The sequence below is a fragment of the Euprymna scolopes genome, chromosome 17 (genome assembly GCF_053919585.1).
Source record: "Euprymna scolopes isolate OS-2025 chromosome 17, ASM5391958v1, whole genome shotgun sequence".
Classification (NCBI taxonomy): domain Eukaryota; kingdom Metazoa; phylum Mollusca; class Cephalopoda; order Sepiida; family Sepiolidae; genus Euprymna; species Euprymna scolopes.
This window is the reverse complement of record NC_136498.1, coordinates 114,748,626-114,764,874: the sequence shown is the minus strand read 5'-3', so window position 1 is coordinate 114,764,874 and position 16,249 is coordinate 114,748,626. Positions and strand designations below refer to the sequence as shown.

General features: G+C 37.0%; 2 protein-coding genes across 3 annotated transcripts in view; one reads left to right on the top strand and one right to left on the bottom strand.

Annotated features, from left to right (window-relative positions):
* LOC145296902 (elongation factor G, mitochondrial-like) overlaps window positions 1–16,249 on the bottom strand; it is a 98,049-nt gene that overhangs the window by 71,562 nt on the left and 10,238 nt on the right. Inside the window, exons 1-3 of one of the 2 annotated variants that reach the window (XM_080143065.1) lie at window positions 7,974–8,175; window positions 7,109–7,302; window positions 118–174 (exon numbers count right to left, since the gene is read on the bottom strand). In XM_080143065.1, coding sequence (XP_079999191.1) covers window positions 118–174; window positions 7,109–7,183 — 132 coding nt within the window. In that variant the 5' untranslated portion in view covers window positions 7,184–7,302; window positions 7,974–8,175. Of the gene's footprint in view, window positions 1–117; window positions 175–7,108; window positions 7,303–7,973; window positions 8,176–16,249 lie in introns of those variants that run through there. The other variant, XM_080143064.1, reaches the window with a different exon arrangement.
* Window positions 12,580–16,249, top strand: part of LOC145296903 (lanC-like protein 3) — a 36,970-nt gene continuing 33,300 nt past the window's right edge. The window contains exon 1 of the mRNA XM_080143066.1: window positions 12,580–13,714. Coding sequence (XP_079999192.1) covers window positions 13,184–13,714 — 531 coding nt within the window. The 5' untranslated portion in view covers window positions 12,580–13,183. The remainder of the gene's footprint in view (window positions 13,715–16,249) is intronic.

Sequence of the window (16,249 nt, the reverse complement as noted above, 5' to 3'; positions counted from 1 at the left end):
CTTCTTCCAAGGTGAGACAAGGTCATGGCACATGGTAAACTTAAAAGATTTTATTGAAACATTTTGTTAGAAATGTGTGTGTGTGTTTGAAAAATGATTTACAAAAATTTTACTTACGTTTAATGTAGTTTTCGTGGAATAGTTTGAACTAAGTACAAATGAAGCCGGCCAAATCTGAAAAGTAATATAAAAAATATTATTTTAGTTTTAAATCAACCAGTTTTAAACTTTGTATAATGTGTTCATTTTTGTTTTTTTTAAACGGTGGCGAACTTTAAATTGACAACTCTATTTTCTTTATTATTTGCAGATTTGGCAACTATCGGTTATTTTGAGTTCAGCTTGGTTTGACAATTCATCAGGATTCAGCAGGACAGAGTCATATACCACACAGCATACAATCAATTTACCGAGAAAAACATTTGATGAATGAATAATGGAGAATCAAATCAGTTGACAGGTCCATTTCGTGAACTGGCTAGGTCGTTCGGGCAATTTAACCCCATTGGATTATTTTCTTTGGGGATAGGTAAATTTCTATGTCTATGCTGATGAGCTGGACACAATAGACCACTTAGAATATAAGATACAACACGTTATTGCTGAAATACAACCTAATTTGACGCATAGAGTTGTGAAAATTGAACCTATAGATTACGCCATATACACGTGAGCCATATGTCGGAAATTATATTTAAACTATAAATGCTGAAAATGAATCTTTGGAAAACAAACTACATATTTGTATAAAAACATTTTCCTGCAATTTATTTTAATTTAAAGCCATCTCTACAAAAAAAAAAACACACACCTTTTATGAACAGAAAGAAAGATTATTTATGACAAAAAAGAAAAAAAGAAAGACTATTTATGACAAAAAAGAAAAAAGAAAGATTATTTATGACAAAAAAGAAAAAAAATAACCTTCATAATCATTCAAAATTTGAAAGCATTTTTAGCTGTCAAATAGAAAATCATTTAAACTGACTTTAAAACCCTTAGCAAATCCTCATACAATAAAGCATTGAAAGTTTTGAAAGCTATTTAGATCCATTAATTTTTATAAATGTAAATGAAAAAAAAAAAAAATTCAGAACTCGTCATTAATGCCATAATTCATACCAACTCCTTTTAACTTCAACCATAATTCACAATACCAACTCTCAATGTTTATGCTCTCTCTCGGTTTTCAAAAACTCTGTTTCCTACCCTCTCCAATTCGTCCTCCTTATAGCCACTATTCCCTTCATATGCAAATTAATGCTACATGCATATAAAGAATCCATCTACAAAGTTTTCCTTTTCTTCTTTTTCCTTATCCGATCCTGTCACCCGACAGGCTAAACAGAGGTGCTACCGCTTGTGTGAGTAGTATCTTTTATTACAATAGAGATTAAAACATTATCTTCAAGACTTGGTTAAATCAGTAGAAAACATAAACTTAAAGAAACAAAATGACAATGATCATCATTAATGCAATGGACAATATCTATATATCTATAAAAGTGAAATTGTGTGTGTGTGCACGTGCGCGCGCATTTCCCTACTAAACTGCTCTGTCAATTTTCAGTCTACAGACTCGAGATTTGACATAAGGAGTATTAAGATTTGGGAAAATCTTTTTAATCAGTTTTCAGCTAGAAATTTGGCTGTTAAGGGGTCAAAGTTCAACAATTTGACCTTTGAAAACTCTACCAATGGGTCTAAATACTTGAAATTTTAGATGTACGTTATTTGGATATGGATCAAACTTTTTAATTTGATTTGAGCCCAAAATAATAGATGTTAAGGGATCAAAATTGGGGTCAAAGTTCAAAAAAATTTGACCTTGGTGGTCTCTACCAAATTACTCAGCTAATTTTTGGTCTAAACATTTGAAATTTTACATAAAGTGTATTTAGACATGGGCCAAGCTTTTTAATTGGTTTTTAGACAAAAATTTGGCTGCCAAGGGATCAAAGTTCAAAAGATTTTACCTTTGTGGTCTCTAGCAAACTATTCAGTCAATTTGGGTCTAAACATTTGAAATTTTACATAAAGAGTATTCAGAAATGCAGCAAGCTTTTTAATCAGTTTATGGGTGAAAATTTGGCAGCCAAAAGGTCAAAGTTGAAAGAGTTGACCTTTGCAGACTCTACCAAACTCCTCTGCCAATTTTGGGTCTAAACACTTGAAATTTTAGATGTAGATTACCTGGACATGAGTCAAACTTTTTAATATATATATATATATATATATATATATATATATATATATATATATACATATGCACATAAAGTTATGAACAGTACATAGGGCCCGAGCAAAGCCGAACAGAACTGCTAGTATATTTACAAAAAAGGGTTTTCAGTTGTTGTGGCTGTAGGTGTGTGCGTATAGGATGTATGTTGAATGTTAAATTAGTTATACATCTAAGAAAGTTATCTAATGTGATAGGAATATTTATCACAAAAAATTCAGAAACTGCCAGTTTCTGAATTTTTAAGATTCTGAACGTCCCTTGAAGTGCAACTATTTAAATCTCTCTTGCACTTAACAGTTTCTGAATTTTTTAGATGAAGAGTGATAATTTCAATTATTCAGACTACTGCTCTCATCTTGAGTGTTATTCTTGCAACGTTTTGGCCGATGTAACCTCAGACTTTCTTCAGGTGTACCTTGTTGAACTTGGGGAATCTCCAGGGAATTTTAAATGGAACATTTTATTTAATCCACTGGTATAACATGCTTTCGTCTCGTCAGCCATGACTGGATAGAAGTCCAAAGTAATTCGCAATTGTATTCTGAGTATCATTCCAGTAATTATGTGAGCAACTGGACTCATGAAAAAGAATTTAAAAAACTACTCTGCAACTATACCTGGTGAACCAAGTGCAAGAGAGATTCAAACAATTACACTTCAAGGGATGTTCAGAATCTTAAAAAGATCTCTTGCTTAGAATATACAAGATAGCGGGTGAATGATTGCCATTCAGTAGGATGCCCCATCCACAGCCCTAACAAATTAATAAGAAAATTAAAAAAAAAAAAAGAAAGTAATGTCCACATTGAGGATTGAACCTTCAAACTCCAGAAAAGTGTCACAACTTAGCACTTTATCCATTACGACAATTTCGTGCAGATTCCAGACTTCGACAAGAAACATCTGGAGAAGGTTGAAGGTTACATTGGCTGAAACAGTGTGAGAATAATACTCAAGATGAGAATAGTAGTCTGAATAATCCAAATAATACGAAAATAGATTTTTTTTTTTTAATTGAAAGCTATGTTTAATTTCAAAAGAATTTCTGATGGGTAGTTAATCTATACAAATCCTGCAAATGAAAAAGAGTTTTCGTAGGCTAGCCGATCTGTACAAGTCCTGAACTTTAAAATTTTACAGGCAACGAACAAAAACCTTTCTCATGTGGACATGAAAAAAAAAAAAAATTATGTGCAGTAATTCAAAAAGATCCAATATTTTTATGGAGCAATTTTGGTTTCTGATTGGTTGCTAGCAGAATGTGGCTCCATTTGATTGGTCAGTTCCTATCGCTAGTGTCTAAAAGTAGAACCTTAGAATTTTCTTTTATCATATCCTTCACTTTATATAAAAAAAACATTGCAAAAGATATAGACAGATAATAAAAGAAATCAAACAATAAATGTAACATATTGGGCCATAATCTAATATATAAAAGGCTATATGTTTGTCTGTCTGTTTCCATATTTTTAAATGATCTCCCCCGAAACTAAAAGTTGCAGAGTGGCGCTAGGGGCCTCAAATTATTGGATTTTTTTACAGACCGTTCTTTTATGGGTCTTTAGCGATTGAAATAGTTTTTAAGGGGTCAAAATTGCAAAAATCGTTGTACATTTTGTACATTCATCTTAGTTTATTTGTAATTTTTAATCAGTTCATATGTGTGTCACATTGATACAGTGGTAACGTCACCAGCTTTGAATGCTCCGGTTTTGGTTTCGATTCTAGCTGATGGCACCCAAATATTATTTTTTTTTTACTTTTGAAATCACTTTTAATCAAATTTACTTTTGAAATCATAACTACGTCCAAGGATGGAATACTGTTGCCACATCTGGGCAGGAGCTGCTAGAAAGGACTTGTCCTGCCTTGATAGAGTTCAAAATAGACTTCGTAGCCTTGTAGGAGATGTCCTTTTCTCCTCCTTGCAACCTCTATCTCACAGAAGAGATGTTGCGAGTTTGTCTCTGATGTATCGTTATTTTCATGGAAAGTGTTCGACTGAGTCCCCCCTCGCACAACTTTCACAAGAAACACTCGTCTAGCTGTAAACACTATCACTAATTCCCCCCACTCTTTATCTGTGCCTAAACCTAAACGTAGATTCCATGAACAAAGCTTCTTTCTTAGAACTGCACGCCTGTGGAATTAAAATTGTTCGACTGGTCCCCCCTCGCCAAACTTTCACAAGAAACACTCATCTAGCTGTAAACACTATCAATAATTCCCCCCACTCTTTATCTGTGCCTAAACCTAAACGTAGATTCCATGAACAAAGCTTCTTTCTTAGAACTGCACGCCTGTGGAATTGTCTTCCGTTTTCCTGCTTTCCGGCTGACTACAATATGGTTGCGTTCAAGTCTAACGTAAATAAGTTCTTGATGAGCCGTTCCATATAAGTTATCAAATTTACCAAATTTTCATTACTAATGATTACTATATTCTCCAATTTCTACTGTACACTCTTTAACCCTTATCCTTGAGTGGCCTCTTGGCCTTGATAATGTGGGGATGCCTATGTAAAAAAAAAAAAAAAAAAAACTATAATAATATATACAAAATTTGGACAAATTAAAATATCATATTTAAGCGTATTTTGCACCCGAGTATTCCCCTGCTAGTAATACAAATAATGAGAATGATAGATCATATGAAAGTCCTGTACTTTAAAATTTTACAGGCAAAGAACAAAAACCTTTCTCATGTGGACACGAAAAAAATTAAACACATACTTAAATCATTCGTTGACATCTATGCTGATGACACGACCATCTACGGCAACACATCAAAGGCTGTAAATGACAAAGTTCTCTCTGATTCTCTCTCCTCTGATCTCGAGCGCGTGGTTCAGTGGGGGAAGACGTGGCTGGTTACCTTTAATGCATCTAGAACCAAGCTCCTATCTTTACATCATCAACGCTCTGATCCCCATCTGGCATCAATTGAAATGGATGGCTCTCGTCTGGGAGAGGCCCCGTGTTTTGACAAGCTTCTGGGTTTGACCTTTACTCCTGATCTGAAATGGAACACGTACATTAAGTCTGTTGCCAAGGTCACTAGAAAGATGGTGGGATCCTTCTACCGCTCCAGAAGATATCTCACTACTGATGCAATTCTCTATCTATATAAAAGCTAAGTATGTCCAAGGATGGAATACTGCTGCCATATCTGGGCAGGAGCTGCTAAAAACAGCCTATCCTGCCTTGACAGAGTACAAAATAGACTTCGTGGCTTAGTGAGGGATGCCCTTTTCTCTACCCTGCAACCTCTCTCCCACAGAAGAGACGTTGCGAGCATATCCTTGTTTTATCGTTATTTCCATGGCAGATGCTCGTCTGAACTCCAATCTCTGGTCCCCCCCCTCGTCAATCTTTCACGAAAAACACTCATCTAGCTGAATCCACTGTGAAAAATTTCCCCCACTCTTTATCTGTGCCTAAATCAAAACGTGGATTCCATGAACAAAGCTTCTTTCTTAGAACTGCACACCTGTGGAACTCTGTTCCGTCTGCCTGCTTCCCATCTGACTACAACTTGGATGTCTTCAAGTCTAATGTTAACAAATTCCTAATGAACCGCCCCTTAAGTAAACACTTCATCAAATCTCCACACTAACGCACTGTACTTTCAATAACCCTTATCCCTGAGTGGCTTCCGGGCCTTGATAAGTGGTGACCACCGTGTAAAAAAAAAAAAAAAAAAAAAAAAGTATACAGTTCTGTTTAGGTACTGTTGGTATATTAATGTTGTCGTATAGTTTCTGATGATGATGATTATGATGATCATGATGATTGAGTTTGTATGCAACATGTCATGGTCATAACGTTATGGTTATTACAAAAGAAAGAATGAATGAATTTGTTTTTGGTGTACAAAGTTGGTAATCCTTTAGTTCGATGGAAGAAGAAAAATTGGTTTAACACTTTATGACCTGATTGGACTAATTCGTTCAGTCGTAAATAAATGAATATAACGACATAAATAAGGTGGGAATTGATTCAAACACGCCTTGTACGTATTACTTCAGTATCTGGATAGATGCCAGATACCTCCAGATTGCAAATGTCCTTTGCTTACATTCAGTATCTACAGTATTCTACAACATAATTAAAAAAAAAAAAAAAAAAATTTCGACGAGATTTGTTGTGTATTGGTTTACGTACGAAATTTGTCAAATTGATTTGTCGTGTATTGGTTTACGTATGAAATTCAAGAAATGGTTCACATTCCAAAAGTCAGAAACGCATTTTTTAAAAAGGGGTAGAATTTAAATATTCGAGGTAACATACCCCCGTGAAATGCAACCATTTACAAAAATAGATTTTTTTTTTAATTATTATTATTATTTTTGTTTCCGGAACCAGGTTTAATTTTGTGTGGTCGTCTTGTGGTCATCGTCGTAGCTCGTTACTGGATTCTTACCGGGGCGGGGCAATATAAGCCACGATGGAAGTTGATATATATAAGTATTTATCAATGAAAATAAAATAAAATAAATAATAATAATGGCGGACCTGAACGAGAATCACCCCTCCCCTATATGTCCAATCAATCCATTGGAGAAAAAAAAACAAAAAAAAACGAAAGCCGTTCTTAACATGGGGAGGTTAGGAGGGTTTATTCTGAAAGCCGTTCTTAACATGGGAAGATTGGGAGTGCTTATTCAGAAAGCCACTATTGGGAATGGGATGATTCTCGTTCAGGTCCACCATAATAATAAAAATAATCAACTCCTGGGCGATTCCGGGTCGATATAGCCGGCGAAAACCAAAAGGTTACTGAAGGAAAAAAAAAAATCGTGTGCTCGACGGTCAAAATGAAATTCGTTTTTTTTTTTAAATTAACAAAATAGAATTCATGACTTACATTTTTATATATATTTTTGAGAAGGTGGGTCTCATTTCGCCGAAGGAGGCAGTTAGATACTCGAAGAATAAGCATCTTGTTTCTAAATAACTGCGCGATGCTTTTCTCCCGCAGTAGAAGGACGCCGTCGACGAGAAGGGGATAACCTTGATCAACACATGGGCCGTAAACTGGAACGGTGTCGTTATAATTGACTATAATGTGAGAAAATAAAATGAATACCGGTAAATCAACACTTTAAGTTTTCTAAAGCAAACAATAATAATGATAATTTCAATTAATTTTACTATTTAATTTTGATTTTAATATGACGACATGTAAAAGTTTATTTTACGACAATTATTTATTCCGCAACACAATATTAATAAAAATAAAGGAAAGCTTGGGCGCGGCCTTCGAAATAGAGACCGCATCGTTTTTTGTTTTTTTGTTTTTCACTTTTGTTGTTTTTTTTTATCACTTATATGGAAAGATTGAGTTTGTTGTACAATTAACAGAGATTCAAAAAAAAAAAAAAATGGCCAAGAAAACAATGTTAATAATGGCAAGAAGTTGCTTATTTTTAAATGTTTATTCGGTAGTGTCAAGCGAGCGTTACACGAAATCAAGAAAAAAAAAATTGGGGTTTGTATTAAAATACGCAGGGGTACGAAAAAGTTGTCCCTCCCCCCGGAAATATATAACAATGTTGGACGCTAAAATATATAACATATAATATATAAATATATAATAATATATAAATATATAATTTTTGTCCCTCAGGCCTGAGATATCGGAAATTTTCTGTTTCTATGTCTATCCTTGTGGCCATGTCACTAGTAAGGGTGCTGGAGGCAAACGTTTCATCTGGGCTGACGTTACTCGCCTGATAGTCAAGGACCTGAACCTTGGATTAACCACTAAGGAGGCTGTCCTATCAGCAGGTGCAAAGTACTGGGGCTGCTGTATTACCATTTGGTGAATGGATTCTGGACCATACAGTAGTTTCTAGCGGGACCTCTCAATGCCATACTACGGATTAATTGTCACAGCTTTATCTTATCATGTACCACCAAAAAAAAAAAAAATTTCCTATCTTTTTCTCTTTTACTTTCCCTCTCTGTCCTGCTCTAACCAAGTCTGCCGACCTGTTCCACAAATCCCAAAACCTCAACATAAAATATCGCCAGAAAAAAAAACACGAATAAACCTAGAACCCCATCCTCCAACATAGACCCCCTAGAAGCAGGTCTCCTTCTCCAACATCAGGGGTCTACGTTCCAACCTTCCAGAGGTTGAAACAATTACAGGAGATGAAACCGGACATATTCTTTCTAAGTGAAACTGGCATAGGGCCAACCACTTCTCTAGACGAATTCATAATTAAAGGATACTTTAACTCCACATCTAAATCTGACCCCCAAGATCGCCATGGGCATGGAATATGTGCCTACATTAAAGATGGCTTTTCGTGTGGCAAGGATATCTCCAGAGAAGACCCTAATTTACCTTATATATGCTTCCAGGTTGCACTTGCTTACACCACCACATTTATATTTGCCCTCTATTGCCCCCAGAACAGCGGGGTTACTATCTTTAAGAGTATATCTGAGAAAATCGACCACATATTGTCTGCCCATTCTTTGGCTAACATTCACATTTGTGGTGACTTCAATGTCCATAATGTGGAATGGCTGACCTACTCAAATAAAACAGATGATGAGGAGAGGTTCTGTCATGATTTTGCTATTGCCTATAACCTCACTCTGATTGTTCACGAACCCACTCGTGTGCCCAATACTACTGGCTAGTATGCAAACCTTCTAGATCTTTTTCTCACAACTTCCCCTGAGCTATGTTCATGTTCCGTTCTATCTCCTCTGGGATCCTTCAACCACTCCGTTGTATCAGTTAAAAATGAAATGTAATAAGTCTTCAAACGTACCTCTCCACCGTACTGTATATTGATACTCTCTGGCTGACTCGGATAGCTTCCATACATTTATATCTGATCTACCTCTGCATTCCATATTTAAAAAGGATGTTTCCTCTATAGTATCAGACCTGACCGAATGGTTAATTGTAGGCATAGACCGATTCATACCATGCAAAAAATTCCAACAAAAACCTAACAGCCAGCCATGGTTCTCCCCAGAATGTGCTGCTGCCATTGCACACAGAAATCACTTTTTCCATAGCTACCAACGTAATAGATGTACTGAGACTAAAACTGCTTTCAGAACTGCCAGCAACCATTGTAAAAGAGTAATAAAAAATGCAAGAGAGCTATATGCTCAGTCCATTAAATCCAAAGTAGCTGAGCAGCGGCTTGGTTCCCACCAGTTCTGGCAAATAACAAACAGGATCCTGAACAGAACCATGCATTCTATCCCAATCATCATCAATGGACCTGAGGTCATCTCGCCAGCATCAGACAAGGCCAAAGTATTTGCCAAGAACTTTGCAACGAATTTTACCCTATGCAACGAAGACCATCAACTCCTCATATTTCCTCCTATAACAGACAACACGCTATACAATATACAAATATCTGTGCGCGATGTTGCCAAGCTAATCAAGAACCTTGATTCCAGTAAAGCCTGACAGAATCCCAATTATAGTGTTGAAAATGCTTCAACCCGAACTTGTCTCTATACTTACAAAACTGTTTAAGCGTTGCCTTAAGGAGAAGTACTTTCCACCAACCTGGAAAACCTCATCAGTATTCCCTGTATTTAAGAATTCAGGTGATAAGTCATCCCTCTCAGTACAGATGAATAAGTCTCCTGTGTGTCATGAGTAAGCTGCTGGAATACATATCAAATAGGGAAGTAGTCAACCACCTCAGCAGAAATAACCTTCTTAGTGACACACAATATGATTTCCGTTCTGCTAGATCTACAGCAGATGTGCTAATGGTTATATCTCATCGGATTAGTGAATCTCTCGACAAAGGCTTCCTTTCTAGGGCAATTGCTCTTGACCTATCAAAGACCTTCGATAAGGTATGACATAAGGGCCTACTTCACAAGTTTTCCAACTATGGTATAACTGGAAATGTTTTCACAACCATTAAATCATTTCTTTCCGATAGGTTCATAAGAGTAGTGGTTGATGGGCAGAAATCAGAGGCCCACAGTATTAATGCTGGAGTCCCTCAGGGGTTCATCCTGGGCCCAACTCTCTTCCTGATCTACATCAATGATATCCCAAAACACATACTTAAATCATTTGTTAACATCTATGCTGATGACACGACCATCTACAGCAACACATCAAAGGCCGTAAATGACAAAGTTCTCTCTGATTCTCTCTCCTCTGATCTTGAGCAAGTGGTACAGTGTGGAAAGAGGTGGCTGCTTACTTTTAATGCATCTAAAACCAAGCTCCTATCTTTACATCATCAACACTCTGATTCCCATCTAGCATCAATTGAAATTGATGGCTCTCATCTAGGGGAAGCTCCATGTTTTGATAAGCTTCTGGGTTTGACCTTTACTCCTGATCTGAAATGGAACATTAACATCAAGTCTGTTGCCAAGGTTGCTGGGAAAATGACGGGATCCTTTTACTGCTCTAGAAGATATCTCACTCCTGATGCAATTCTCTATCTATATAAAAGCCAAGTGCGTCCAAGGATGGAATACTGCTGCCACATCTGGGCAGGAGCTGCTAAAAACAGCCTATCCTGCCTTGACAGAGTACAAAATAGACTTCATGGCTTAGTGGGGGATGCCCTTTGCTCTTCCCTGCAGCCTCTCTTCCACAGAAGAGATGTTGCGAGCCTGTCTTTGTTTTATCGTTATTTCCATGGCAAGTGCTCATCTGAGGTCCAATCTCTGGTACCCCCTCGCTAATCTTTCACGATAAACACCCATCTTAGCTGAAACCACTGTCAAAAATTTTCCCCACTCTTTATCTGTGCCTAAATCAAAATGTAGATTCCATGAACAAAATTTTTTTCTTAGAACTGCACGCCTGTGGAACTCTCTACCACTTGCCTGTTTCCCACCTGACTACAACTTGGATGTCTTCAAGTCCAAAATAAACAAATTCCTGATGAACCGCCCCCTTAAGTAAGACACTTGATCAAATCTCCAATACTAACGATTACTACGACACTATCCCATTGATTACTGTACATGCAATAACGCTTATCCCCGAGTGGCTGCAGGGCCTTGATAAACGGTGACCTCCATGTAAAAAAAACAAACAAAAAAAAATGTTGGACGCTGCTGGAGAAAAAAAAAAGATGGCCACGATATCTTTGAAGACTCGATAATCACTTAAAAATAAGAAATATAGCAAAATCGTGGTAGAAACCCAGTATTTTGTTTTATTTCTTATTCTGAAGTCGTTATCGAGTTTTCAAAGATGTGGCCATTTTTTCTTGTTCTCCGGATGCGTCCAACATTAAAATTTCAAATGTTTAGACTCAAAATTTGCTGAATAGTTTGCTAGAGATTGCAAAGGTCAAATCTTTTGAACTTTGACCCCTTGGGAGCCAAATTTTTGGCCAAAAAACGATTAAAAAACTTGCCCTTTGTCTGAATACACATATAAATTAAAGTATAGCAATTGAGAATTTAAAGTGGGGGATCAGTTTCGTATATGAGTTGATCCTCCTTTTCCAGGAAATTCTAACATTTTAAGGTACAGGCATTTATTAAAAGTTGTTACCACTAACCCTAAGTCTGACGGGTAAGGTCGTAAAAGTATGCATAACCACATTAAAAAAATAGACCCCCCCCCCAACAAAAACGTACAGAATTTATCAACCATAGCAACAAATAAAAAAAGAAAAGAAAAATCGGTTAACTGCTCCACAACGCTAGAATGGCTCAGAAATGGGTGATCATTTTCTGCTAAATTTATATGTAAGACTGATCCCTTATTCTACATTATTATAATTTTAATTTTCTTTTTTTTTTTTGCAGTCAAGTTTTTCAGGTTGTTAGTTCACACGTTATCGCTTAAAAAAGTGGAATTTCATTCCTTTAGGTGAGGGATGATTTAGCTAAAGGTGTACATAATACTTTTTTTTTTTTTTTTTTACTGAATGGTTTAAGTAAAACTAGATTGTTTGGTAGTAATAACGAAACTTATTTCGCTCTAACTTATTTAATTGATTGAAATAGGAATTAGCTAAAACGTATTTTGTTCCCTTATTGCCGACGTCAGGGTGTGAAAGTTGAAACTAAAGATTTATTCTTTTGTTAAAAAGTACGAAAATCATTTTCGTATTGCCTCCCAGACTTATGGTTAGTGATAGGGAAGATATGTGTGTATTTTTTAAATGACTTTTAAAATTGACATTTTTTTTTAGACTGTTGAAACATTAATTATCAATTGTCAAAAAAAAAAAAATCACAGATATTTTTTAATGAAATTAATTAATACGATTTTCTTTTTAGAAATCACAGCTTCGGAGAGTTTTTTTTTCCGTATCGGAAGTTATCGACGATGTTCGACAATACTCGGCTCTTTCCGCCGTCATGCGCATTGACTTCCGACATTCAAGTCCAAGGGAGACAACTCGAGGCAAAGTGACAGGAGAATTAGAAAATGTCGTCGGGATTGCAGACGTCTATTTTAATATTTAACACTTCTTCCAGTTAACCCTTCCTCTTGGAAGTAGTATCGGGAGTATTCCATTAGAAAAAAATTAAAATAACAGAAAAGGAAGCAACTGGAGCGACAAGGGGTCAACAGACCCCCTTGAGGGAGACAAAGGAAAGGATATCAAGGGAAGGGGGACTAAAGACGGCTCTCCTCTTGGTATAATTTTATTCTTATTTTAACGGAAGAAAAAGGATTTACAGACACTTTTTGGAGTTGATTACGAAATAACCGCATAAAAATACACGAAAGATTCATATTTTTCCATTAAAAGAAATTGCTCAAAAATTTTTTTCTTAAAAAAAAAAAAAAAGTAAAACCGGATTTGCATTTTATTTAATGTAAATATTCTTATAGAATAATTTGAAATAGTCGCAGAAAAAAAAAGATAATTTGATATTTCGATATTATTATATCCATTCTAACCATCCTTAGTAAATATTGGTTGTTTTATCTGCGGTGCTTATTTAAGTGACAATGCGGTATTTCCCTAATCGTTACAAGGACGTTTCGAGTGGTTCTGTCGTCGAGGTGGACCGGACGAAATGGCTGGCAGCGATCGAGTCGACGGTTGCAACCATCACGAGTAACATGCCTCCCTCCTGCGTGGAGAACTGCGACGGGGGCCTCTACGTGGGCAACGCCGGCGTCGCGTACCTGTTGTACCGACTGTCCGTCTCCGAGGTGTTCGGTGCCGATCAGCGCACCGCTTACGCCCGACTGGCCGGGCACTACCTCTCCACGTGCCTCACGTACTCCGAGAGCGCAAGTGACCGCGACCCCCCGCTCTCTTTCTTGCTCGGCAAGGCCGGCGTCTATGTAGTCGGCGCGGCCGTCCTCTCTCAGTCAGACCCCGAGAAGGCTGACCAACTCGCCCTCAAGTACGAGGCCCTTGGAGAACTATGCAAACCCATTCGGATCTTCCCTTACGGATCCGACGAGCTGTTCGTCGGAAGGACTGGTTACCTCGCCGGATCGTTATTCATCAACAAAACACTAGGGAAACAGGTAACCACCATAATGATAATGTGCAAAATTAAATCCTATATTGTTTGAATTTTATTTTAGGCACATTGCAGAATGCAGCTTAGGTTGTAAATATAGCCTCTAACCCTTGCATGACTAAAGGGGACAGCTTTTTAGATTATACACTGCATTGTTTAAATTTCATTTGGCACACGTATGTAAGCTGTACCCCCCCCCTCTGTATTTTTCTATTTTCGTCTTTTTTTTTTTTTTCAACTGATTATTGTCGAATGGACACTAGTCCACTTGATTATCAAATTTTTTTGGTATTATTATACAAACACCGTGACAGCGAATTAGTAAAATCTTTTACGTAGTATTCTGTTACGTTTCGGTGTGCTGAACACGAATCTGAAAACTGGGTTAGGGTTAGGGTTAGGGTACATTTTTTTCTACTAATTCGCTGTCACGGTATTTGTATAAATTTACCATTTTTTTTAAGTCAATGCTTAAATATTTGTAGAAAGTGCTCAGTTTCCAATTTACGTTCTAGTAATCCAAATTTCACGAATTTAGTCCCCCCCCCATTTTTTTGAAAGCAATTTAGCCCTTTTTTTTTTTTTTTTTTTTTTGAGATTATTTAAAAAAAACGGAATCAACAAAAACGACTAAACTGCTTAAAAAAGGCTAAATTAGCTCGTGCGGCAAAAATATGCGCGTACAATAATGGCCACCACTTATAACAAAGAATTTGCTTAATGCTTGGAAAATTACTTATTTGTAGGAAATTTAAATGTGATATTCGTTTCCAGCACATCTGAAAACCGATAGAAACCAAGGTTTTTAAAGTAGGTTTTGTGTTAGTCTACCAGGCCACAATATCCCCCCCCCCAAAAAAAGATGGCCATATCAAGTGGTTACGCATTTTACGTTAAATTAATATAGAAAAGTAATCCCCCACTTTTTGAAACTATAATCTCTTCATATCTTGGAAACTATTCGTTTCCTGGAATTTGAAATATTATTTTTGTTTTCAACACCATTGAAAATCTATATTGGTGGTAATTTTAAAGGATTTTTGAGAGTGGAAAGATTACTGCACCTTTACCAAAATTTTTTGATAATCTGAGCGTCCATTCGAATATAGTCCGCTGGAAAAAAAATTGAAAATAAAAAGGGGGGGGGGGTTCATACGTGCGCCTTTCATTTTAATTGTCATTGTTGGTTATCACCAAGTTCCGCGTGTTTTTCTTTCTTTTTTTTTTGTTTGTTTTTTTCCAGATTTCTGCTAATTGTTCAGATTCACAGTGAATTCTCTGGAGGAAAGTCCTTTCTGATTAATGGTTACCAGTTCTAACATAAGTAAACGAACTTGGCTGTTATGTATTTATTCATTATTTTCAGAATAGCATAATATTTTGAAACTGGTAAATAATGATAAAAAAAAAAGCTTGAAGGGCGATGCTTAAAGGTGCAGAGAGCAACCGGGGTTGCAAAAAAGAAATCCTCCTTAAGCGACCCACCCAACGGGGTCTGGTAACAGAACTATCTAAAATTCCGGAGTAGAAGACTAACGGTCTGGTCTCTATGATAACACAGTACAGACTGAGAACAGATAGAGACCAACCCTGAATATATAGGTTGTAATCACCTCCCACCCTCCAACTCAATCCTGACTATAAATATAAGAAGTAGATAGATATGAAGATCACTTAACCCTGACAGGTCCTTAGAAAGTTCTTTCCAACTACTCAAAATCTCAGGAGGAAGAGGATCATCCCAACCAAAATGATTCTTCCACATAGTCCTAATAAGCACACGACTTCGGACTGTAACCGGGAGGCAAAGAGACAGTGGGTCGACTAGTTTAGAAGCTTCAGAAAGGATCCTTTTCGTTGAGGCACCAGGATCACACTGAATATGTGCCACATGCATTTTTTCTGAAAGGGGATTGTATTGGTACCCCAATACCCTCTCCCATTCCTTGTTGTGTACACTTAGCGTACCATCAATTTTCATCCTATCTCGGAGGGCGTCAACATTTGTGTTACGTGACTGGATAATAAATCCTCCCTCCCGCAGATGTTTCTTTGTAAGGGAATATAGTTCGGCAAATTTGTGTGGATCTGCTTCAGCTGTAACAAGGTTGTCCACGTAAAATCGTGTTTCCGTCATCTTCTGACAATCATCCAATGGATACTGAGCTGCATGAAATTTAAGAATACACCCCAATATGAATGGGCTGGCCGTGAACCCAAAAGTCAACGTAGAGTATCTAAAACGGCGAAGATGATCTTCGTCCTTGACGAAGAAGCAGAACCTGTTCTTGTCAGCTTCCAGGCTGAGACGTATCATTAAGAATGCCTTTCGAATGTCCGCCAACAGAATGTAGTTATTAGCTCTGAAGCTCATCAACAAATTTAGCATGTCTCCTGTGAGGTTGATGCTAGAGTAAGCGGCTTCATTAAGGGACATTCCGTTACCAATCTTCAAGCTACAATTAAAAACGGGACGGATCTTGATCATAGCTGTAGGGTCATGCTTAACAACTGGCCGATGTGGTATCCATACATAATT